This window comes from Olea europaea, chromosome 10 (genome assembly GCF_002742605.1).
Source record: "Olea europaea var. sylvestris chromosome 10, O_europaea_v1, whole genome shotgun sequence".
In the NCBI taxonomy this organism is placed as follows: domain Eukaryota; kingdom Viridiplantae; phylum Streptophyta; class Magnoliopsida; order Lamiales; family Oleaceae; genus Olea; species Olea europaea.
The window spans coordinates 44702530-44728499 of record NC_036246.1 but is presented as its reverse complement, the minus strand read 5'-3'; the positions used below and the strand labels follow the sequence as shown (position 1 = coordinate 44728499).

At 35.6% G+C, this 25970-nt stretch overlaps 4 protein-coding genes across 4 annotated transcripts in view; 2 read left to right on the top strand and 2 right to left on the bottom strand.

Moving 5' to 3' along the window:
* Positions 1 to 2733: 2733 nt before the first annotated feature.
* LOC111402480 (vacuolar protein 8) lies at positions 2734 to 5003 on the bottom strand. Its single transcript, XM_023030823.1, has 2 exons — positions 4856 to 5003; positions 2734 to 3959 (listed from the first exon to the last, which is right to left on the bottom strand). Exon 2 carries the CDS (start codon positions 3880 to 3882, stop codon positions 2824 to 2826), a length of 1059 nt encoding a protein of 352 aa, XP_022886591.1. The 5' UTR covers positions 3883 to 3959; positions 4856 to 5003; the 3' UTR covers positions 2734 to 2823.
* Positions 5004 to 11385: 6382 nt separating this feature from the next.
* Positions 11386 to 15710, top strand: LOC111402479 (zinc finger CCCH domain-containing protein 18-like). The gene is made up of 8 exons (XM_023030821.1): positions 11386 to 11586; positions 12188 to 13154; positions 13246 to 13413; positions 13506 to 13685; positions 13882 to 13958; positions 14679 to 14840; positions 14950 to 15064; positions 15271 to 15710. The coding sequence occupies exons 2-8, from the start codon at positions 12202 to 12204 to the stop codon at positions 15341 to 15343; spliced, it is 1728 nt and encodes a 575-aa protein (XP_022886589.1). The 5' UTR covers positions 11386 to 11586; positions 12188 to 12201; the 3' UTR covers positions 15344 to 15710.
* A 3627-nt stretch (positions 15711 to 19337) lies between these two features.
* Positions 19338 to 20841, top strand: LOC111402478. Its single transcript, XM_023030820.1, has 2 exons — positions 19338 to 19683; positions 20346 to 20841. Exons 1-2 carry the CDS (start codon positions 19530 to 19532, stop codon positions 20501 to 20503), a joined length of 312 nt encoding a protein of 103 aa, XP_022886588.1. The 5' UTR covers positions 19338 to 19529; the 3' UTR covers positions 20504 to 20841.
* Positions 20842 to 21561: 720 nt separating this feature from the next.
* LOC111402477 (probable WRKY transcription factor 20) overlaps positions 21562 to 25970 on the bottom strand; it is a 5668-nt gene continuing 1259 nt past the window's right edge. The window contains exons 2-6 of the mRNA XM_023030819.1: positions 24987 to 25181; positions 23802 to 24336; positions 23505 to 23664; positions 23271 to 23426; positions 21562 to 22140 (exon numbers count right to left, since the gene is read on the bottom strand). Coding sequence (XP_022886587.1) covers positions 21978 to 22140; positions 23271 to 23426; positions 23505 to 23664; positions 23802 to 24336; positions 24987 to 25181 — 1209 coding nt within the window. The 3' untranslated portion in view covers positions 21562 to 21977. The remainder of the gene's footprint in view (positions 22141 to 23270; positions 23427 to 23504; positions 23665 to 23801; positions 24337 to 24986; positions 25182 to 25970) is intronic.

Sequence of the window (25970 nt, the reverse complement as noted above, 5' to 3'; positions counted from 1 at the left end):
TTAGAACTAAATTATATTAAGTTATGTAAAACACATTAATTTAATAAATTTAAACGGGAAAGCTGAAAATTAACAGAAATTTCAGAGGAAAAAAATTTAACGACATACTTATAACTTCATATAAATTTTGAACCCGAGGCCTGTGTAAACACAGTGTCCTTAAAACAGATTCACCTTCTCATCGTACGTGCTTGAGTTTTAATCCGAGCATCTGTTTCCCAGGATACAACGGTATATAGTAGAATCTGAGCACCGCAGATACTATTCTGGCGAACTGATCTAGTGTCCGAACAATATCACCACAAGAACAAGACCTTACTGGACAAGGAATGCAGAAAAGAAGAAAATGTGTATGCAGGAATGTAGGTGAGATTTTCGAGTGTGTTAGATTGCTGGAAAATAAGCATTTTTATAGGCATACTGCCCATTAACATTGTGACCATTAGGAGTCCAATGGAGTTACTGCCATTAACACTGTGACCATTGAGAGTCCATTGAAATTTTTGCAGTTTCAGAAACTCAAAAGTCATTGGAGAAAGCAAAAAAAAAAAAAAAATTGCATAACGTGGGCTTTCCGAAGGGGCGAATTTTGCCTTGTTCGATCCGACATTCGTGTGCGCAGGTCGCGCCCGCACCCAAGTTCAAGGTCCGAAAGCTATTTCGATCCGAGATTTGCAGCTCACCTGTGCGCGCACGTGGAGAGAGCCTCTATGCTACACATGATTACACCATTCCAAAGTGTAGGCATATATAAAGTGGTTCGTGCTTTCTTCATTTTCTTATGTGGGACAAATGTCACTTTTTCCATATAAACTATCTTCCAATGGCTAACTTTGAGCTCCAATTTTTCAGTCATCCGTTAGTCAATTTTGGCAAGTAAATATATGGTTTCGATGCTCTCACGGAGGAGAACACAAATCAACTTTGATCTTCCAAATCGAACCAACGAATCCCACTCAAACTTATGCCAAAAGTGAACCATTTACTTATTTTTCCAACAAAGACTACAACAGAGGGAATAAAGATAGAAATCATCAGTCAGTGTGACCTCAGAAAGTTGTTCTGCTAACACTGAAAATGTAGACATTCCCCTCTGAGCCTTGTGCGTGGCTAATTTTGGAACATCCGGACAGGTTGATTAAGTGTTGGTTATTGGTAACATTAATCCATAGGACTTGGATGTTTAACGTTAGTGGAAGTAGGATACCTATGGGGAGTTTCCAAGCCATATGCTCTGATATATAATGAACTGCAAGTCTTTAAAGAATGCATCTCGTGGTTCCAACGGTGGTCTGGACAATAATGGGCTTGTGAGTTTAACAATGGGGAAAATGAGACCCCCTTTATCCCCCAAAATTAAAGAATTTGAATAATACCTTATTATATAATTAAAATCTTTAATCATGTAATTAATAAGTTCTAATTCCCCATCCCAAATTAAAAACTACCAATCCTGATATTTTTAGTGATCTTAGGAAACCTTTTGCAGAGTTCAGTGACAAATTGGGCGATTTTTAAAATTCAGTGATCTCGTGGAACAATGACCAAGTAGAAACCTTTTACAAGGTTCAGCGACCATTTGAGTAATTCACTCCAATATTTGCATGTCATAGGGTGAATATGATGACCGCTTACAGTATTTATTTCTATCAACAATAAATAATATTGAACATAATGAAGAGTGGTTGAATATAACGTGTATGACCTTAATTGTGGAAATGGCTGAATTCGCATAAAATGATATATTTTAATGTTTTGATTGATGTTTTGTCACTTTTTTAATTTAAGTCATTTTTTTGAGTGCGCCACTTTTTTTAACAGTGTTAGTCACTTTTTTTTATTATTTATTTATTTTTTTAATTTCTATCAATATTTGATCAACAAACATTGCTCTTTAATAAAAGTGACACTTAATGTTATACAGTATCTTTTACTTCCAAAATTATTGTTTTTTTTTTTTTTTTTTTAAATGATTAGTGGGTTAGCTAAATTAGTTGATGACAGTGGCAATAAATTGACTTAAATATGCTTGACGTTTTGATTGATGTTTTCATTAGTGAACTAACTAAAGTTTTTCAGCGGTTAATAGACAAAGAGGAGGGGGCGGTGGCCGTGTCACTTTATTGAATTGTTTCAATATTTTAACTGGTGTTTTGTTATTATTTTGAAATTTTGTGACATTTTTTAGTGTGCCATTTTTAAGAATTTCTGCCACTTTTTTAGTGATAAAATCATTTTTTAATAAAAAAGTGATAGTTAATTTTACACAGTATTTTTTAGTTTTAAAATACTTTTCATATAATTTTTTAAAAGACCCCTAATTTTAAAGGTATTTTTGTAAGTTACCCATTAACTTTTTGATCATATTATTACGACAAGTTCATTGATGACGATACTTCTATGTATGTCATTAGAAATTGCAACTTTTTGTGACTGACATGTGATGTCTTGAGACTTGAGATTTTGGCGTGAAGTACTTCTAAAGCTCACTCAATAGGCCACAAGATGAATAGTATTATTGACGTGTCTAAAGTCTAACTATCTAATATACATAAAATGCTCTTAAAAAATAAAGAATCTTCTAAAAGTGCTCTAAATCTAGCTTATGCAACACATCTTTCAGTCCCCGAAACATATCTTTCGGCAAGGGATACTTGATATTGCACCCAAGCAATAGCTCCTACAGCTTATTTCATCAAATGTGTTCTCATCCTTCAAATGCTTTGACCAAAATGCAAAGAACACGTTTGGTATAAAGTATCGAAAATGGCTGAACAGCACGATTTTAAACATTTTTTTGCTATAATTCTGCCCCGTGCTATCCTATCTTATAACAAGTGCCTGCCAGAAAGGGCTTCTAGATAGGAAGGGTAGAAAATGCTTGTGACAATTTAAGAGATGACGCAAAATATCAACTGCTACAGATTTTGCTTCTTCGTTATCTCCGGTAAGGATACCAGACAGGTGTTTCACAATTGCAAACGCATTTTCTCCAACAGTAGCTAATGTATACAATACATCCCCAGCAATCTCCCTACCAATGGGATCCGACGACCCAAGTAGCTCGGTGTACAGAGGAACGACTCCTGATTCAGCAATGGGCCAAATGTTATCAGCATCAGTTAAGATCACACCAAGTGCATTAGCAGCCGCCAATTTCATTGACATGTCTCCGTCGTTTATTAATTCCATGAGCACTGGTATTGCAGCAGCATTGACAAGTTCTCGTCTTGCTCTTTTAATTAATCCAAGTAAGCCAATTGCTTGAGCAGCTCGACTTCTAGAAATCAAGCTGCCTAGCCTAGCAGATTCAACAAGAAACCAGACACCACCTGAATTGAGAATGAGCTTTCTAACCTCTCTTTTAAGAGCTAATGCACTCAAGATTTCTAACAAAATTAACATTGAATCATCTGAGCAGGAACCCAGCATTTTAAGAACAATCTCAGTTCCACCATTACTAGCTACAATCAAGCGATTTGGTTCCCCAAATGTAACAGCATTTCGGAGGCATTTTAATAAACCTTTCTGAAAACTCCCATCAGAATTTTGTAATAATCTCAGAAGGATTGGTATGGCACCTGATTGCCCAATAAGAATGGCTAGTTGGCCTTCTCCTATACAAGCGATGCATTTCAAGCAGTAAGCAGAGGCTTCCTGAACTGGTGGACTCGGATTGCGAGATGGGCTTTCAAGAAGCTCCACTAGGATTGGCACAGTGCGTGACAAAATATTTTCAGGGACATGGTTGCACATCCTTGCTAGCTTGATTGTGACCTTAACCCGCAATGCATCATTCTCATGTGCAATCACATTAGCATAGAGATGAAATGCTTCATCCCAGTTGATATGCTCAGCTTGCTTTTGCTCTGTATTTTCCATCAAATGGTATAGAATCTGGTTATATGATTTTCAATATGCTCTGTGGAAATGAAACTTGCCAAAGAATCAGAAACAATCTGCAAAAATTTGAAGTCATGAAATAGTTGTGAAACCCACAGCTTCGACAGGTTCTTCAATACTCAACCCAGTGATCTGCTAGAAATAGTAATAGTATAATTCAAATCAAGGACTGTAAAATGTATTTCACAAGCACCACTAAAGCTAGTTTAAAAGATTGCCATTCCTTTTAGCCACTCTTCAGAGTTCTACGACATTAATTTGGTTAATATTAAGCACTGTACACTGTTACAAACCATTTAGCCCATGTTTGACAACCATTATTTTCAAACTCTTTTTTCTACGTACTTACTCAATAATATATTTTGCACTTAAATTTGAAACTTTTCCCTCCTTTTTTACCACAAATTCTCCTAAAACACAGTATTCAAAACATTATTTTTAAAAATAATGGTTGTCAAAGAAGGGCTTAACTAGTATACCATACTACTAAATTGATGGTAGCATAGACTGGAAAAAGAAGGTTTCATATAAAATTCAAAACCACAATTTGGCTTTGATCACTTCATCCGTATTCCACAAATGCTTCCAAGCTATACCTAGTATGTTATAATAAAAATACAGCAGCAAAATAACAGAAAGCAAACAATAAATGGGAAAGAAGTTATTGAGTAATAAAGAGCCTTGAATACTTACATCTCTAAGGTAAACTATTCTATAATTGCATACTGACTTAAGCTAGTACGACGAGGACGATCTAGGAGGCAATTATTGAAAATTCACTTTAAATATCGAACTTTTTTTTTTGAAATGTTAGAATTTTCACGGAAAACTGAAAAAAGAAAAGAAAATTAAAAAATTGTTACAATCTCCGCAAAATCAAATGATTATATCAACAAAATGAAATAAAATATTATTTTGCGTTCAAAAAATCCAGAGGGAGAGAGAAACTTGCCTTCGATTGCAGAAATTTGCATCACTTTTTGCACCGCCAAGGGGAAGATGATGGTATCAACATAATCCAACCTCGACTGATCATTTATTTCTTAGAAGGTGGATCGAGCATTGACCCGATTAACTTGATCGAACCTGACCCGCCCAAATAATTCAGAATGCGGGCCGGAGGAGTGGATGCAATGTTCTAAGCCACTATTTGAATCTCATTAAATTATATTTTATTCTTCTCTTCCCTATTTTTAACAACATAATCTTTCATAAAATAATATTACATGTAAATAAATAAATTTTTTTTCAACCACTCATTTTTCAAAAAAACATTATACCATCCAGTTTCATTTCAAATAAATAGTGGTCAAACGAGGGCTAAAAAGTGTGGTAATACGTGAAGGACAAGCTACGGGTTCAACGAGTTTAGACGTAAAAAGTGTAAAACGACGCTTTCTAATTTTAATATTATTTTAATTTTTAATCAAACGAACATTTTTTTAATAATTAAGAATAATACCAGTCAAACATCCAGAATAAATTTATAAGAAATTTATACATTTTCCAAAGTTTTCAACTAAAAGATATGTTTCAATTGTAAATATTAAATAGTAAATAAATAGAAATTTTGGGGAGATTCCCTTCATTTGAGGTCTCAAGCGACTATTTTGAATTCAGAACCGATAAAGTGAAGAAATCAATTAAGTTTTAACTTAGAAGAGTTGTAATAATAATAATAATAAATAAATAAATATATTTTTTTAAAGAAAAAAATAATTATGCACGCCTAGGTGCGCACATAGGCACTCATTAGCGGTCAACAATTGTTGTTAACCATTAAATAAAGCACCAAGTCAAGTGGCTTGGCGTTTTCATCGCCCATCACGCATTATCGGTAAAGCAAACCTTTTAGAACAATTCCTAGATGCATTGATGCATTGACTATGATGGGGATATGATTTTCAATCATAATTATGTCTTTGTACACTCATTTTTTACCTTTTTATTGATATTTGCATTGTTGTCAACAAATTATTGATTGAAAAATTTTGTTTTTTCCCATTAAAATTGTCCAATTAAATAATGTCACGTGATTAAGTATAAAAAATGATGTAGACATTGATTCCACTAAGCATGATTGTGACTTTTAATGTAACTAGAAAGGTGTTATGCTAGCTTTCAAAATTGTAATGTCAAATGAATATGTTGGGCGCATGTAGCGTCAAGATGAATGTGTGGAATGTTTTGAATAGTAGTGCCCTCGTTTAGCCCCCATTTTGGAGAAATGAAAATAAGTGGAATAGTATTTTTTTGAAAAATGAGTGATTGGAAAAGAATAATTATTTATTTATTTATATGTAATATTATTTTATTAAAAATTGTATGGTTGAAAATATAAGAGTGAAAAATGAAATGTAATGGAATGAAAATTAATGGGGATCAAACGAGTACTATGTTTATACTCCGTCAATGATCAAGTTTAGCTTGAAAATATAGATTATGACAGCCCACTCCCAAGAGTAAGCCCTACAATTAAAATAAGTGAAAATTACATAAACTAATACATTTAAAGATTCCATTTCATAAATCATATACTAAGTCTCTGTTTGAGCCACATTATTGTAAAAATGAGAATAAAAAATATAGCCTTATGGGCACCACACAAGAGATAAAAATTCAAATATGGTGATTTGATGTGATGGATAACGATCATATTTTTCATTTTAATAAGAAAATAATGGGGCTCAAACAATACCTAAGTTTACTCTTTCAAAAATTAGATTTTTTAACTATTTATATATATATTTATATTAAGTTACCTACACAATTTCAAACCCTACATTTTTTGTACCCTCAAATCCCTCTTTCTCTATTCTCACCACTCTGCCGATAGTCGCTCTCTCTCTATGGCCCCGTTTGGTAGTCATTTTTTTCCAAATGCTTTTTTCTCTCTCTCCTTTTCAACTACACATTCTTTATTAAAATAATATTATACGTAAATCAAAAACTCTTCCTTATTTTTCAACCACACATTTCACATCAATTTACTATTCAAAAATGACTATCAAACACCCTCTTTCACATTGCAAATCACAGACGAAAGCAAGTTGTGGTTTTAAGTAGGGGATGCATCATTTCTAATTCTGATTCGATCTACTTTGCGATGGTTTTGGTGAATCTACTTGGGGTGTGGTGGGGTGGTTGCGGTGGGGTGGTGGTGACAATAATTTTGGATCTGGATTTTTTTGGATATGTTTTTTTTTTTTTTTTTTTTTTTTTTTTCACATCAATTTACTATTCAAAAATGACTATCAAACACCCTCTTTCACATTGCAAATCACAGACGAAAGCAAGTTGTGGTTTTAAGTAGGGGATGCATCATTTCTAATTCTGATTCGATCTACTTTGCGATGGTTTTGGTGAATCTACTTGGGGTGTGGTGGGGTGGTTGCGGTGGGGTGGTGGTGACAATAATTTTGGATCTGGATTTTTTTGGATATGTTTTTTTTTTTTTTTTTTTTGGTAAAGTGGTGGTATTTTGTTGTGGTGTAGTTGTGCAATGAATTTGGTTGTTCGCGACGCTATTAGTAGTGGTGGTTCTAGCGGTGACATAGTGGTTCGGTGGTTGGGTATGGAGTGTGTGAGCCTACGGTTGTGGTGGTTGTTTCTGCAATTCGGTGGTAGCTCCATTGCGTTAGATCTGGCGTTGGTGCGGCGACTCAGTTTTGTTGTTGGTGGCTCTGTTCGATGGTAGCGGCTCTTTGCGATGGTGAATTTGTTGGTGTGTTGTGTTGACTAGTTTGTTGTGAAGTAGTGGTGGCTTTGATTGTGGCGGTGCTCTATTGTAATAGTGAATCTGTTCATGTGTGGCTTCGATTGTAGCGGTGCTCAGTTGTAGTGGTGAATCTTTTCGTGTGTTGTGGTGTTGACAAGTTGTAATGAGGTGGTGGTGTTCTATTAGGGTGGTGGCGGTAATTGTGATGGTGATAGTGATTGTGGTGGTCGTGGGTGGAATGAGACGGTATTGAATGTTCGTGACCAATTATTTGGTTGATTGTAACTAATAATTAGTTAATTTATAATATGTGACCTAAAAAAATTATGACTGTAACTGTGATTATGACTCACAATTGATTAAGTCGTGACCAGAAAATTAATCGTGATCATTTAATCTAATAATTTGCAATGAATAAATGAATTGTGACCAATAAATATTTTGATTCTGTGATCGATAAATAATCCGTGACTTATAAATTTTTTGATTCGTGACTGAAAAATAATTTGTGACCTATAAATTTTTTGATTTTTGATCGATAAATAAGTTGTGATCAATAATTTGATGATTTGTGACTAATTAATTAGATAACTGTGACCAAATTATATAGAATTGTAACCTTAATATATTTAATTAGTAAAATATATGTTTAATAAATTAATCTATAAATAAAATTTTGAAATATCTGGTTTTTGAAATTTGAAACTTTGTTTTTTAATTTTGAAATGTACTATATTTAAACTCCTATTTATGAATTTTCCCCTTAAAATAATCTTAGGACCCACTCGTGTGATTTGAAAGGGTTGTCAAATATGGTGTAAATATGCTATACGTTAGTATAATTCCATAGACTATACTCTGTCAGTGATCGAGTTTGGCTTTTATTGAATTGTGACCCACTCAATTCAATTTGTGCAATTTCTTTTTCATTGTTTCACCAAGTACAAAAAACAAAGAGTAGAATCGAGCAATCATTTGCTACTTCTGTTTGGTCGATACAGCCTGAAAGTATAGCTAATCGAGACCTCACCAAGAGCAACCTAATGCAGGCATTTTAACGCTTGTTGGATAAGACTTTGAGTGGTCAAAATTAGACAAAATTCATACAATATTGACTTAAATTTAGTTATAGAATACATCGTTCCAAATCTTAACATGAATTCGAATATAAATCTTCATTTTCTACAATCTTGACTTAAATTTAGTTATAGAACACATCATTCCAAATCTTAACCTCAACTCAAATCTAATTTATTTCGAATTTAGTAGAATCTTAGAAGACTGGTTAGGGGAATTTCATAAATAGAGTTACAGTACTTAATGATGTTGATCGACTTGTCGATCTTATTGACACTCGATCAATTCGCGAAAATTCGTAAAAAGGATTGTGGTTCCTCGATCCTAATGCTCCTTTAATGTGAGAATTCTTTGATAATTCTTTATATAGTGCTTGTTTGGTAGGAATTTTGTTAATTGATTTTTTGACCGTTGGAAATAAAGTAGGCCCTATCTGTGAGAGAATAATTAAAAAATGACGACTATAATAGTGAAATAACGGTTAAAAAGTTGATTTTAATTGACTTAAAATTTGTATCAAACAAGCTCATATGTGAAAAGAGTAAAATGTACTTGTGAATTAAAGTATATTGAATGGTAAAAAGTACCATTTTACTTTTAGGAACTCCCTCTATGTATAATTTGAATTATGCTTACATGTCAAAAATTAGTTATGCTCGTGTGGAATAAGTGTCATAGGATTTCCTTGATATTCGATAGAAATCGTAGGGATTTGAAGACTAGACAACTCATTCGGATCTTTCTAGCAGCATTGACATTCACCTAATGATTTATTCGTCCCATCGTCCAACGATCATCTAGTGGATCATCATTGACCATCTAAGATCATGTAATGACTGAATGAGTCGAGGCACTGAGGTTGTCCTCTTTTATCCCTCTATCAGTTGGCTTGCTTTCATGGGTTTGGACACAGATCGATGAATCAATGGTCGTGATCACTTGCAGACGTGGTACACTCAATATCTAGCCCATGACATTTATCCTAATTTCATTAGTATCACATCATATCTACCATTGAGGCTATAATTTGATCATTTATAGTATGAGTTCGACCCTTAATCAAATATTGCTTACATTTCCTCAAATGAAAAGCTCTTCAAGCTTAGCCAAAGCATGAATATCATATACATAAATAGAGATAAACACACACTAGTCTTGCAATATTACCAGTCATGTGAGTTACATTTAATTATATGTTGATAACACTTATGGATTGACAATCAAATAATTAAACTTTTTAGTTTTACTAACAATTCTTTTCAAAAAAGCTTTATTGACAAAAGCTCTGCCAAACAAACCTTTATTCTCGTTATATATAAATACACGACATCAATTACACAATACATTTTCATTTTTTTTTAATTTAAACAATTTATCAACAGTCAACCTCAACTTCAAGTACTTGTACAGTAAACGCGGGACAAAGATGAACAAAGTACGAAACTTCATGGTCAAAACGAAATAAAAAGATTCTGTGCGAAATAGGTGGAGATTCTTATAACTAATGGCCCGCTTCAAAAGCGGATCCGACCCGCAATATGAGCATGATATCTAAATTTGACCGTTTTATCTATATTTCAAATTCCATTCCCTCCTTTTATTTTAACAAGAAATAAAATTAAAATAAAAAATCTGAAGAAACAAAGGAAAATAAAACTAATTCCCTCTAAAGGTGACGTGTTACGCCCAACCTTTTTGCCGGTTGAAACCGTCCTCTTCTTTCAAGAGTGTACCTTCAGTTTTCCTAAAATACCCATAGTTTATTATTTATATATTAATTTATTTCCCTAAATAATTTCATCGTTTGTACTTATATCCTTTTTGGTGTGAATATAAAATTTGATAAAAATAAAAGTCAAAATCAATGATTAATTATAGCTATACATTTCATGAAACTCGTAATTTTTATTAATTTTCCAACTACAAAATTCATCAACTATTATCAAGATGCACTAAAATCTTATGTTTAACTACATCTAATATAAGCTTACTATTGGATCCTTTTTTATTTTGATATTATAATTATATATTGAAAAAATTACCCTAACCCTAATATATATGATATATTCAAAATAAAAGAATGAAAAAATAAAATAAAATAATTCAGCTTGCCTAATACGAGTGTTCCATATAACACATATATTATAATATTTAGGAAAAAACTCTCTGCACAGGTTCCTTTGCACAGAGCCTGTACAAGGACCGTCACATTGGGGTGAACTCTATGTGTGTGCACCTATATAGACCCTGTATAAAGGGGTCTGTGCAGGTAGCACAGTCCTAATATTTATATATAAGCAAAGATAATTGGACGAAATTGAGAATTTTATTGAAAAGTAGTTAATGACAACCTAAAGTAATATAGATTGCACAATTTCTACTTCCCCATCACCATCAAAAGGGGGGGTGGCGGGGGGGGGGGGGCCCTATGTAATTTCCTTATATTGGAATTTTCGATGTTGTTTTTTGCTTTTTTAACATGTATTTAAATATTAGATGGGAATTTGCTAAATTACAAGGGCACTTTTGTAAGAACACATGCAACCTTTCATCAACCACATCGTAAATACAGGGATTTTTATTTTGTTTGTTAAGAAATTAAAGATGCCAGCTGGAAATTCAAAAACTTCCCAAACTTCCTTTCTCACAATTTATTATAAAGTGATAAAAAAGGGTGTTCAAAGTAAATAAATTAATTACCAAAATTTGAGGACTCTTTAAAGCATCGGTTCTTGTGATTTGCTATGTGGCTTAAACGGTTCCCCTTCTGTTTTTAATGCTCAGAAGTTTCTGCAGAGAGTTGAAAATCAGTGAAAAAAACAGTGAAGTGAAGAAGTGAATGTAGGGAGATGGAATTTGATTAGCGTTCTTGTTTCATTTTGATTCTGGTATTTTCATTTTCTTCCTCTTACTTTAAGATTACAAGTGTACGCTGAATCTGTTTTTTTTCATGAGTGGATTATTTTGAAAACAATGTTTTATTTGTGGCTTTAGACTAATTATTTTGTTTTCACTACAATAGAATAAAATAAGGCGTCATCATGGTTTCTCTTTCTGCGTTCTCTGGTTTAGAATAATCTTTTCTGGGTACATAAGTTTTGTTTATGAGATGTTAATGCCATTTATTTTTATTTTTTGATGCAATTTATGATGGATAAGAAAAATTATGGTACCTAAAGGGCCTGTTTGGTATAATTGACAAAGATTTTATTGTAATTAATATTTGTCGAGTAGTATTAACGAACATGCTAAAAGGTTTGTCTTTTCTTGGTTTGCAATTGACATGAGATTCCTGTAGTCCTCGTTTGGATGACGAGAAAGTAGGAGCCTGAATGGACTGTTCCTGCTGTAGAAAATCTATATTTGAGCTTATCATTATTTTTGGTTTCTTCAGTAGATATACCACTCTAATTCTAGTAAGTTTTATTTATTTTTCGATATATCTGCATATCATTTTCAATCATTTCATTCTATTGTTTACGTGTGCAGTGGCAAGTTATGAAATGGATTCTTTCGAGGCTGTTAAAACTGTTCATGGCAGAATCTTATTGTTGGAACCAGAAAATGTTGCACGAAAGATTATTGGATATATTTATTTACAAGACCTTCCTGACCAGGAAATGATTCGGTTAGCTTTAGGGCCAGATAGCTTAATCCACACATTGATACAGAAAGCAAAAACTGCACTTAGGTTAGCACCAGTTGTTTCACCTCCCATTTCTCCATCCATTAACCCGAACCCTATATCAGATCCGTCCCTTCACATGACCCTCCCTCTGCCAGCTTCACCACGCTCATTTCCATCTTTGTCTTCACTTCGGAGGGTAGATCCTTATTTGCATCCTCAGGTAGTTGCTAAGCAGCAGCGAGTGCATACTTCACCTTTCAAAGTATTGTCTTACTCTGATTCAAATCCTGAAGAATACTGTTTTCAAAACCAATTCCGGGGTTTGGAGGATCAGCTAGACCTAGCCAGCTCTGGGCCATCAGGTTTTCTAAGTGATTATTATTGTTCAGAAGCCGCCGCATTCCATAATCCGAGTAATAGATGTTTGAGGAATTCTCCAATTTTAGTGAATTATCCGGTTAAGGCTTGTCACTATTTCAACAAGGGCTTTTGTAAGCATGGAAGTAACTGTAGGTATTTTCACGGAGAATATTTTCCAGAGAGCTATCAACATATATTTGGTCCTAATTCTTATCAATTTGACGACGAAGATCAAGTGTTCCCGCCTGGGTCCCTTGAGAAATTAGAACTGGAAATCACGGAGCTATTGAAATCCAGAAGAGGTCATCCTGTTTCCATTGCATCCCTGCCGATGATATACTACGAGAAATTTGGTAAAACTCTACAAGCCGAAGGATATTTGACTGAAAGCCAAAGACACGGAAAAGCTGGTTATAGTTTGACTAAACTTCTTGCTAGGTTGAAGAATAGTATTCGGCTCATTGACAGGTGTAATTTAGATCTTTACTGACATTCGTTATTCGTGTATTAGTATATCCAATGTTGATAAATAATCTAGTCTTCAAATTTTGATATGCAGGCCTCATGGACAGCATGCAATAATACTGGCTGAAGATGCTCCAAAGTACTTTGACATCCAGGGTGAAAGAAATGATCCTGGTCTGACTATTAGCTGTTCTCGACAAATTTATCTAACATTTCCAGCCGAGAGCACTTTTACTGAGGAAGATGTATCCAATTACTTCAAGTAATTTTATCTAAATCTGCATTGTTGCTTATTTTATTGTCCTCAACTTTCATAATTATAATGTTCTCTTCTTGTTCTGCATTCTCTTGTAGTACTTTTGGTCCAGTTCAAGACGTGAGAATTCCCTGCCAGCAGAAAAGGATGTTTGGTTTTGTAACTTTTGTGGATGCAGATACTGTTAAGTTAATTTTGTCCAAGGGAAATCCACATTATGTCTGTGGGGCTCGTGTTCTTGTGAAACCTTATAGAGAAAAGTCCAAGCTTGTTGATAGGTATATTTTCTACTTCAAAATAATTTCTTGATCTAATAGACTACAAGGTCTCTATTCACTTATGGATCTTCCAGTTACATGCCGCCTGCTCTACTTTATTGGAAGTGACTGTATTTTAGACAAGGCTCAAATTAAGATAATTGTGTAGCTTCTATTACTGCTTAACAATTTCTTTTTTTTTTTTTATAAAATGCAGGAAATACGAAGTAAAACTTGAGCATCCTATGTATTATCACTCGCAGCCAATAGATATCGACTCTGAGCTTCTAGAGAGTGAGACATTTGCTTTTACCTAACTGCGAGCCTTGTTTACTTCCTCATTACTAGCTTTGAGACTGCAATAATTATGAAATACGAAGTCATACTATTTCTTTGTATGTTCAAGTGACGGGAAAGATAAAGTTTTGTGAATCAAACTTCAGAAGTACATGCTTGTAAAGCAATTCTTAACTTCGCTGTCTTAATTTTTAACTACATGTTTGATACATAGCACAAGATCTTATTGGACACTATAATCGACCAAATAGCAGCTTCTTTTCTTCTTGAATATTGTCCTATCATATGTAATCTACCTTACCGAAATATGCCTTAAAGTACTTACACAATGATCCTCCCATTTTTCCGATATAGTCAAAGTTGTCAAAACTGGACTTGACTAGCTAGTCCAACCAGAACAACTGGGAACAGGGTCCAAAAACATACCGGTTTTAGGTAAAAATTGGAAGGTTGAAAATTTTGAAACCAAACCAAGAACCACTGAGTTCAACTCTACTTTCTTCGTTTCTAATTTTTTGATATTTTTTTACCACTTGTTCAACCTAAGTTCAACCTTTACTTTTTCCGGGCCGATGCTCGGGCTGGTTTTTAAAATAATATGTTGATTCCTAATAATTGCGCTCTTTCTTCTCGTTGTGCTTTTCTTTTTTTGTATAATTTTCTGCCACAGGCTGAAGCTATTTCTCATCTCATATGTTTTTGTTCTATTTAATACAGGATGGGAATCCTCTAGGCTGCTCAGGAGGCAACTAATGGAAGAGCGTGAATGGGCCCTTGAACGCGAGGCATTACATCTCTCACAGCTCCAGGTAGCACAAAAACCTCTGATCAACCAACCCTGCTCGGGTTATTTGGTGGATGTGCCAAAAATGCCTGAAGGTCATTTCTTAATTTACAAGCATAAGCATCTGTCAAAAGTTGATTAGCTTTCCATCAACATTATTCATTCGACATCGTTCCTTAATGATTGTAAATCAAAATTTTGCAGATAATTCCAAGTTCTCGTCTGAGCGTTTCAATTATCTGTTTGATGTTGTAAACAGTGGCTCTACGGGTGATGATAACCCCAAGCCCTCGATTGCAAATTACAGTGATCAAGAGAGGTACGGAAGCCTCTTTTTCTAAATATGGTTGGGCTTATAAGTAAAAGTTACTTATTTAGTAAAATACTAAGTTTTATAGAACTAGTATTTTATGCTTCCTTTCGAAACTTGACAATTAAAAATTTTGTGGAAGATGTAGAAATCACGTAGTTTTTTATTTTCTCACATTTGCCATCTCCTTATTCTTGGTTTTTTAATTATTGCAGCAATCGCGGACTGCATCTTCCTGACAGCCCTTTTGCATCTGCAGTTGCTAGTAGCATTTCTGCAGTCATATAGATCCAGAATAAATACTCAAGAACTATAGAGTTTATGAAGTTTGGGTTTTAAAAGGCAACATCTTTAGTTTGACAGATCATGGCTCTTTTTCTGCTTTTCCGAGGAATCAAAATTTATTCTGCAAGTACATATTGGTATAGAAAGAGACATCCGAAGAATATGACATAGAAGGAATCTCCGAAATTTGCCTTTTCTTTTTGAAATTTCGCTTACAGAAGGAGGATAGATATCTTAATGTCTAGTAATATAAGAATTTGTCGATAATAGACTAAGTAACTTCATGACAGTGATTACTAGTACTTTCACATAACAAATTGAATTCATATCGAAATACTTCTTTATATACCGATGTAAATATTTGTTGCTACTGGATAATCTCTTATTCATTTTTTAATCAGAATCTAGAGGGCTGCAATTTTACGTTTTCTTGTACCATGGCATTGTATGATTGTGGTACACTGGATTATGTATTAGGAAACTCTTACATTGTTCAGCGAGGTTTTTAATATGAAGAAAATCTTTGATGTCTTCGCTGATTTGGTTTTTGCCTTCATATGTTGAAATATAACAGTGATGGTTTTTGGTTTTTATCTGATGAAGTAGCACAATTTTTTTGAACCGAGGGGCTATGAGGAAACGCCTCAGAGTATGGAGAAATACTTCAGTAAATGCCGAAGCGCCACCTCAACGGGTGGCCCTCCCTTATAGGACAGTTGCACCACCACGTGAGCGGTGCAACTGTCTTACCGAAGTATTTCTCCGGGGTATGGGTTAAAATGGTATTAGAGCAGTACACAAAGGTCATATATTCAAATATTGCCGGCTACAATTTGTAAAACTTGTGAATGTGTCAATTCCCTTTTTATAAAAAAATTAATGTAGTCGGCATATGTGGGGCAAATTGAAGACCATACAATTAATTATTATCGTACGAAAATTTAAGTTAAAGTCAACAATTAATTGTAATTATACAATTCCTGAGATCCACGACTTTTCAACCGTACGATTTATTAAAATCTACTAAGAATTCGATTTTTAGCAAAATCAAATCAGGCTATATTCACAAGACCTCACAAGGAAAATTAAAAGGCGAATAAGAATGGACAAAATGGGAACTCTTCAACTTAAAAAGAATTACTCTTCGGGCACATAAGCCCTTATATAAGAGTGTCCAAAATGGGTAATCCACTTTAAAAATGTAATATTGTTCTCTAATGTTTCCATAAGAATTCAGGGACGGATTTAGGGGGGGGATTGGTTGGGCTGTTCCCCCCCCCCCCACACGCACCCACCAAGTCCAATTAATTTTTGTTTAGGGTAATTTTCTTTAATTTTTTTTTTTTTTGTAAAAATAGATTTTTAATGAGTAAAATTTTTTTGGAAAAAGTTCATAATTCAGGAGTATTCTTTATACCAATTCAAGAATGAGGTAGATTGTTTAAAAATTCAAAAATCAAGTATATATTTAGTTAATTAAAAAATAATGATGTCACAGAGACATCATTATAGGCCACAAATTAAAAGGTTTATAGATCACAAATCGTCAAATTAATTAGTCGCATATTATTTCGAGGTCACAAATCAAAAATTTTATAGGTCACAATTTATTTCTTTGATCACAGATCTAAAAATTTATGGGTCAAAAATTATTTTGAGATCACATTAATTGATCACAAATTATAAAATTTTTAGGTCACGTCGTCATAAATAATTAAATGGTTGGTCACATACGTCAAATAGTGGTCACAGACCACTACCACCAACACTATCGCACCGTCACTACCATCATGGTGGTCACAGATTACCAAACGTTTAGGTCATATGGTCACAGATAACTAAATGGTTGGTCACATATGGTTACTAACCACTACCACCAACACTATCGCACAGCCACTGCCATTACGGCCACTTGCAACCACCCTCACCCCGTCATCGATGCGAACACCAACACTAAAAAAAATCAGGACCACCGTCGAAAACCATCACAGCAACCAGATTCAACAAAAACCACCGCAGCAGTTAGATTCACCACTACCGCCACCACCAACAAAAATCACAGCCAACCGTTAGATCCACCATCATCGCCACCACCACATCCAACAAAAACACTGCCACCACCTCAAATTCCAAAAAAAAAAAAAAAAAAAAAAAAAACCTCCAAATCTGTCGGTCGGCACCACCACCACCGCCTCAAATCAGAACCCATAAACTACATTCAACCACAAACGTTGTCTACTCTCAGCCACGAACATCGAAAAAGCGGTTGTTGGGAGTAGAGGTAGTTCGCCACTCATCGTCAGAAGACGGGGAAGCGACGATCTGTGCTTCCAACTTCCGGTGGTATTCGCCGCCAGCCTCTATTGAATGGGAAAATGGGGAAAAATGTGCTAGCTCTGAGAGAAGTGACGATCTGGTGTTGTGAATGGAGGTGGTTCGTCATCGGCATGAACCAGTTCATGGGGAAAAATGGGGTGGATGAAGGGATGAGTGAATGGGGTGAACGAATGAAGAGGTGGTTTGTCGCCGCTGCTAACGGAGGCGGTGGTTCCGACTCTGCTTGAGGAAGTGAGGAGAGAGAGTGGGGTGAGTGCGGCGGGGGTTAGAAGAGAGAGAGAGAGGGTGGGGTGGGGTTTGGCATACCTGATTTGTGAAAAATAAAACTTCTACCCTGATTTTTGATTTACAATCTTTAAACACCTATTATTGGGTAATTTTCTCAATTTTTTTTCACGTATTAGCTCGGCTTGAAATGTTTTTAGCCCAGTCTTGAATTCAAACCTTGATTCGTCCCTGTCTAAGATTTTATAATACATTTCTTAATTCTTTGTATGGAAATATCTGAAGTATGTCGTTGATGTAATCTTTCGGATGTAAGGTCATTTGTTTTCCTCTATATAGTGTCAAGCCGGGTGGAGATGAATGATAACCCGACAAAATGAAAATGTGCCGAAAGTTGGAAACAACTTTCTCATTTTCAACGTTAGCCAAACATACCATACGGCCCAAAGGCAAAATCTAAATCTAAACAACGTTAACCGAAATTAGCCCAGCCCATATTCACAGCTAAGCTCAGTACGTTTGATACTGAACAAAAATGGCGGATTCAACTCCCATTTTCTAAAACCTAAATCCCATTCGATCGAGAGTAAGAAGATGAATACAGACATTACGGCATCGGCAAAGCCGGCCTCCAAATCTGTCGGTCGGCACCACCACCACCGCCTCAAATCAGAACCCATAAACTACATTCAACCACAAACGTTGTCTACTCTCAGCCACGAACATCGAAAAAGCGGTTGTTGGGAGTAGAGGTAGTTCGCCACTCATCGTCAGAAGACGGGGAAGCGACGATCTGTGCTTCCAACTTCCGGTGGTATTCGCCGCCAGCCTCTATTGAATGGGAAAATGGGGAAAAATGTGCTAGCTCTGAGAGAAGTGACGATCTGGTGTTGTGAATGGAGGTGGTTCGTCATCGGCATGAACCAGTTCATGGGGAAAAATGGGGTGGATGAAGGGATGAGTGAATGGGGTGAACGAATGAAGAGGTGGTTTGTCGCCGCTGCTAACGGAGGCGGTGGTTCCGACTCTGCTTGAGGAAGTGAGGAGAGAGAGTGGGGTGAGTGCGGCGGGGGTTAGAAGAGAGAGAGAGAGGGTGGGGTGGGGTTTGGCATACCTGATTTGTGAAAAATAAAACTTCTACCCTGATTTTTGATTTACAATCTTTAAACACCTATTATTGGGTAATTTTCTCAATTTTTTTTCACGTATTAGCTCGGCTTGAAATGTTTTTAGCCCAGTCTTGAATTCAAACCTTGATTCGTCCCTGTCTAAGATTTTATAATACATTTCTTAATTCTTTGTATGGAAATATCTGAAGTATGTCGTTGATGTAATCTTTCGGATGTAAGGTCATTTGTTTTCCTCTATATAGTGTCAAGCCGGGTGGAGATGAATGATAACCCGACAAAATGAAAATGTGCCGAAAGTTGGAAACAACTTTCTCATTTTCAACGTTAGCCAAACATACCATACGGCCCAAAGGCAAAATCTAAATCTAAACAACGTTAACCGAAATTAGCCCAGCCCATATTCACAGCTAAGCTCAGTACGTTTGATACTGAACAAAAATGGCGGATTCAACTCCCATTTTCTAAAACCTAAATCCCATTCGATCGAGAGTAAGAAGATGAATACAGACATTACGGCATCGGCAAAGCCGGAGTATCCAGTTATAGATCGGAATCCTCCCTTTACGAAGACGGTGGCTAATTTCAACACCCTCGATTACCTCCGTCTCACCACCATCACCGGCGTCTCCGTCGTCGTTGGGTACCTCTCCGGTACTTTTAACTACTCATTCCTCATTTCCAATTCGTAATCAATTGGGGAGAAAAAAATACTGGATGTCACTCAACTTTTAGCGAAATTTACAAAACCTTATACCTTAATTAGTCTAAGTGCCGGAATTCTGTTTCTAGGAATGTTTTATCGATTCCTATCCATTTAGATCTGTTGGAAATTCGATTCTAGTTACTTTTTCTAGATTCGCCAGTAAAGTTTCAATTTTGTTTTGACATTTTCCACAAGATAGGTTTTGTTATGTCAACTCTTCTTAACGGTCTGCGGCTAGATGCCGATGCAAACTCCCGCCTTTTACTTGAAATTCGTGCTATAGGAAGGCAAATTTATCTATAGGCTCTAAGCAGGGAATTTCACAAGTTAAAAGGTGTGATCATCGAACAAACGGTCAAGAGGATAACAAGCTCTATTGACTTCCATATTTCTCTAGTAAGAAAATATGTTTGCCAAGTAGAAAAGGAGGTCCTCATTTGAGGCAGAATGTTATTGATGATCGAACTGAATCAAAATTGAAACTCTGGTGATGAGTTTGAAATTAAAAGAAAAAGGTTGAGCTTTTGCACTTACCTCCGCCTTTTTCTTCTCGATTAGTTGAAAAAGAAGTGTGTGTTGATTGTCTTTTTTCTTTTGAAATTGATACTAGGAATTAAGCCGGGGATAAGGGGGCCATCAATGGTGACAGGTGGTTTGATAGGGGCGATGGGAGGTTTCATGTACGCATACCAAAATTCGGCTGGAAGGCTTATGGGATTTTTCCCAAATGAAGGCGATGTTGCCAAGTACAAGAAACATGCTATCTAGGGTTTATCTGATGCTTCCTCTTTACATAAATTCAATGAGAAGCTTAGAAAACTTTGGCAAGTTACTTTAATCTTATGCTATTTCGTAAGAGCATTTGCATGTTTTCATGTTACTCCCAATAACCAAATCGTGTTCTGAATTGCTTTTTTTTGAAAGGCTAGTTATTTCAATGTGTAATCGCTGAACTACTTGGCCTCTTTAATTCTTGTTTACTCTTTGATTAAATTGCGCCTTGTTAGAACACCAATGGTTACTTTCTTGAATCTATTGCCTAAGGTTTGGCTATTGATCCTTTCAACATTGGGAATGATAATAGAATTCTGTATCAATGACTGCTACACCTTTCTGTTAGAATATTAATCTCGACTTGATGAATCTGGATCTGTGACATAGTTACTGCTCTCTGATGACCATTTTCTTGTATAGTGGTTTTATTGTAATAGTTGACAAAGATAGCTGTATTTTCTTGATGAGGCATTCGTACTGGTCGAGGTCGCTTTGTTTATATATATTTGTGGATAAAATGAATGACAAAATTGATTATCCAGAGAGTAATTGCCGAAGAATGTCATGAGCTAGGTCCATATAATCTTGTGTACAGCCCATTACCAGTGAGAATACCTCTTCTAGATAAAAAGAAACTTGAAAAGTTTAAAGATTGTTCTAGAGAATTGCTTTATGTTCTGCAATTGCTGAAACCATCTTGTATGTGAGAAGTACTTTGGTCTCTCAAGGCTTATAGGAGAATGTAAAGCTCTTAACTGGACAGTGGATGCATTTGTTGGATAGAATGTCGATATTCTCATTTAACATTCTGAACTTTTTTTTAGAGGAAATAGTTTTGAGATAGGTCATCCATGAGGACGAATGGACTAAAATTGTATTGGAGGAATAAATGTTTTCTTAGTTGCATTGAAGGGCACTACACATTTGTTGACTTGAAGCATATGGATACAAAATGATTTTTCTCGGTGATCATGTCCTCCTGATGTTTCGAATGAGACTCTTCTTTTGTGAAGCTTGTTCGGATTAAACTAAAGCAAGAGAGTAACAAATAATTGCCATCAATGGCTATTATCGTATTCATTGTATTACCCAATACAGTCTAATGTGCAAGCTATTGAAGCATTAGTAATTTACCTTGAGCTACAGACTTTCACTAACCAAACAACTGAAAAATAAAAGTTGAATTTCTGTATAATATATATTTTCTAAAAAGTCGGTTTACAATTGTAGGCCCATGACTACTCTTCCCAGATTTTGAGGACATTGATGAAAAGGGTATATAGGGTGTGTCTGAAACTTATGAGCTTCAACAGCATTTTCTCTATTTCCATGCAGATTCAAGCCACCATTTACAATACCATAGCATGCTGGGTTTTGTTCATTAGTTCTATTCTCTACTATGCTGTTATATCCAACACCAAGATTAAGGCCGGTCGAATTATCTTCTGGCCTGGTTCATGAGGTTACACTAGCCTGGGTGTGAAGAAAATTCATGGTTGCTGGTCTTGACATTTGGAACATTGTGATTGTGCTTACCCTCATATGTAGTTATAACTGCTTTGGGGTCGTGGGAAGCCCTTTCGACGTGTTTCCTGACTGGGCAACCAGTACTAGTGCACTTGTAATAACTCCTGCATGGTAGATTTAAGTATAACTGCATTTCTTGTGCTACAAAATATTGCAGGTTTGATTGCACGTATATGTACAGAAAAAATTTAAGCAAAGCTGATCCTATCGCGACTTCTGGTCAACGTGCGAATTAGTAAAGCAGGCTTGACATGGCTACGAGCAACAGGTTGCTACAAATGAAAAAGGCCATTCTATATGCTAGTATTAATCATAAAGAGAATTAAAGCCATGATTCAGCTAACAGCAACAGACCATCTTAAGGCGTTCCCAGTTTAGGGAGAAGTGATGCTTTCTCAATATGGAAAATTGCACAGGCATTTTACTTTCTTTCTTCCTAGTTCGATATTGCTGGGATGGAATTGTTCTTGAAAAAGATACAGCAGTGACTAGAGTATTGCCATATTTATGGCGTCTCAGCGATGATATGGGAAAACTAAAGGCTCAAGGTCAGACATCCTAATAACCCTATTAGACAGTTCATAGTAATATTGAAAGAGTTTGGATCATTACACAACTTCCTTGGATTGAAAGCTCACAAGGATGCTCTTGATTATGCTTGTCTCAATCCGAATACGTTGCAGATTTGCTAAAAAAGTAGAACTAAGATGAAGGACGCAATTCAACAAGGAAAACTCTCTCACGCTTTGAAGGAGAGGCAATGAAAGATCCAAAGCTCTATCGAAGTAAAATAAGGAAACCTACAGTACCTAATAATGTCTAGATCAAATATTTCATATGCAGTTGGAAAGTAGAGTCAATTCCAGGAGACCTGAGATAACTAATGGATAGAGACCCATTTCCTTTCCATTTTCTACAATTATCCCCATGATATTGATTTGTAATTTTAGAAAATGGGGGTGGGCGTCTTCGAAAATTACCACAAATACATGGCACAGTTGATACCGATGGTAAATAAGTGAATTCTCTTGAAATTTGGACGAGTCATCTAGGTCAGCAATTAAAACTGTGAACAGACTGAAACAGAAGCGGTGAACTACCTACTGCCTAATCAATAAAGCATAGGCATTTTATGTCAAAACTGGAGGGGGTAATATTGAATAAATCGTGTCCAAAATGGGATATTACTTGATATTCAAACTTCTGCAATATGATTTAACATATATTCACACACCTGGGATTTGGATTGCCTCGGACTACTTTCTGCCCATACTTCCGCCATCGATACCCATCATCCAATATATCAACCTCACTCACAGTTTGAACAACAACTCGTGGTTCACGAATGGGCTTAACAATTGTTTTCAGATCAAGACCATCCTCTATCTTCCTGCTCAGATTTTTAAGCAATAGATATTATTTTTAAAATAAGTTTAATAGATTTAAGGCATTTGTAAAATTGTATTACCTTCGCTTTGAAAAGGTATCATCTTCATCAATGTCATCATTAGTGCCTTGAAGTCGTGAACCTGCACCTTTTAGACCATCCTCATTTAATAGCTGAGGAGACAGCACTGGGGAGATATTTGGGTCCATGTTACCAGTCAGACTATTGGTGCTCTGCTTGTCTTCAACAAAGTTCAGAAATAAGTAATAGTATTAAGAGTGAACATTTTTGCACGTGTAAAAAAATAAAGCACGATAAGACTACCAAAAATTTGCACTATAACAAAGTAAAAATCATCATAAGAGCTAGTTTAGTTACCCTCGTGACCAATCCCTGATACATCATTGTCCATTTTATCCTCTTGAATGGACATAAGGGCACCAGGATTGTGTCTGCGGGCAGGTTGAGGTTTCGGATGATCATGTGAACCCTTATAGACAATTTCTGTTATCTGTCCATTTGTCGAACGTTCAAAAATCTTTTTCACCTCACAGCTTGGATATGTACATTTATAATAGCTTCGAGGAAATTCGCTTCCTTTAACGAGTTTCTGCCCGTATTTTCTCCAGTTGTACCCATCATCTAATGTTCTCTCAGATGTTATTGAGATGCCATCTTTATGATCAGAAGGCGACACTTGGATGTCTGTATTGAAGTAACCTCCCTGGTTCAATTCATCAACAGTTCCACAAGACGATGAACCATGTGTGTTCTTAAGTGTAGATGGTCCAAATACTATTGAACTTGGCAGCTCACGTGTAGCCATATGTGAAGGTGCTGGATTCTGCAGAAAGCAAGGATCGTGAACTCGACTGTAGGGTCCAGTCTGCGTCCCATTCAAACCTGCAGGAATCTTTGACACAGTAGAATGAAACCCAAAGGCCGAAATCAGCGCAAATATTCGTAAAACAAGGTTCAAAATTTGCATTTTAGCTATGATCATCAAGAATTAAGAATTGGGAGATGAAGCAAATAATGCATGGTTAAAAGGGCTCTGAGTTGAACGTCCAGAAAATCTATCCAAAAATGTAAAAGTGGATTTGAATTTATCTTGAAAAAAGGAACAGAAAAAATGAAGCTTTATCCAGCCTCTAATAACTTGTTCTAGTGATATCACATCGCTCTTGTCTTGTGCAGGGGATATTCTTTAGAATCACTAACAAAACTCAACCACTCCGTATCTAACTCATCATTCCCCTAATTAATTCTCAATTGGTGCTACTTCCAGTTTGTTGGGGGTGTATTATCGCTTCTTATCTTATCCGTTCTAGCCTGACAATACAGCCATCTTAACATCCTAATTTGCCCTAAATTTATCTTATAAATATTACGTCCATGATTGGCCCAACATTCAGCACTATAAATACTGGTATCATTTCACTATTTCATTCAAACCTATTTTGCTTTTAATCATTTTTCCCTCGAGAGGATTTTTTGGAAAAGGAAAATTATGTCAATGACAAGGGCATCCTATCAACCAAGTAGCAAATTCTAGGGTATTACCATTGGTCCTTTGGATGATAATCCTGATGCACAACTAGATCCAGTGTGAAAATTAAACTCGAAATTGCTGGGCATTCTTTCATCAATACTATTGCCACCAGAACAATTATTTTCCAATGGCAAGACTGAAGTTTCACCATTTCCTTGCATCAAATGGGGCTTGAAAAAGGAACCTGTGGTGGGAGAAGGTTCTGCCTGCAAAATTGCAAAAGAAAGTTATGGACTTGGGGAAAAATTTCTCCCAGACACAAGTTCAAAAAAATTGACTTTCTATTCTACTTCAAATAGGCTCTCTCTTTTTTCCTTTAATGTCTGGATGAGAATTTTACCCTCTCTGTGTATGGGCAATCAAATTTATACGATGAAACCTCAAAGGTCATTAATTTTTCAAGTTCCAACGACAATGTGAAACCTTTGAATGACATGCTCAATTGCGAAAGATGTCACTCCTAACAATAAGGACGGCATAAATTCTTCTGGTGCTGCATTCATAAAGCTCATTATTTGAGTGCAATGTCTTCTTCAACAGGGAAGAGCACAAAGGAAAAATAAAAAGAACCAACAAAGAAAGGAAGATTTATTGTGTGAAGAAACACGAGTGGAACTTATTAATCTTTTCTAAAGTGTAAATTAGAAAAAGGTTTAAAGGTGCTGAAGTTGATTCCATAAAGAAAACAATATAATACCTAATGCAAGCATCAGAAACCAATGGTCTCAAATACATGACATTTAAATATTCTCCAAATGAGCACTTAAATGAAAAAGAAACAGACAATTAACTGCATTTGCTGAAAAAGAACCTAACATCAAATCAATATGAAATCCACTATTAAGTCAACACATCATCGAAATTCCCCCTACAAATACTCCGATGTCATCAAAATGACCAGTTGATACTAGTGCCAGAGGACTGAAATCCAAAATAAATTTGTCTAAATGATTTTTTTTTTTTTTTTTTTTTTTTTTTTTTTTTTTTTTTTTTTT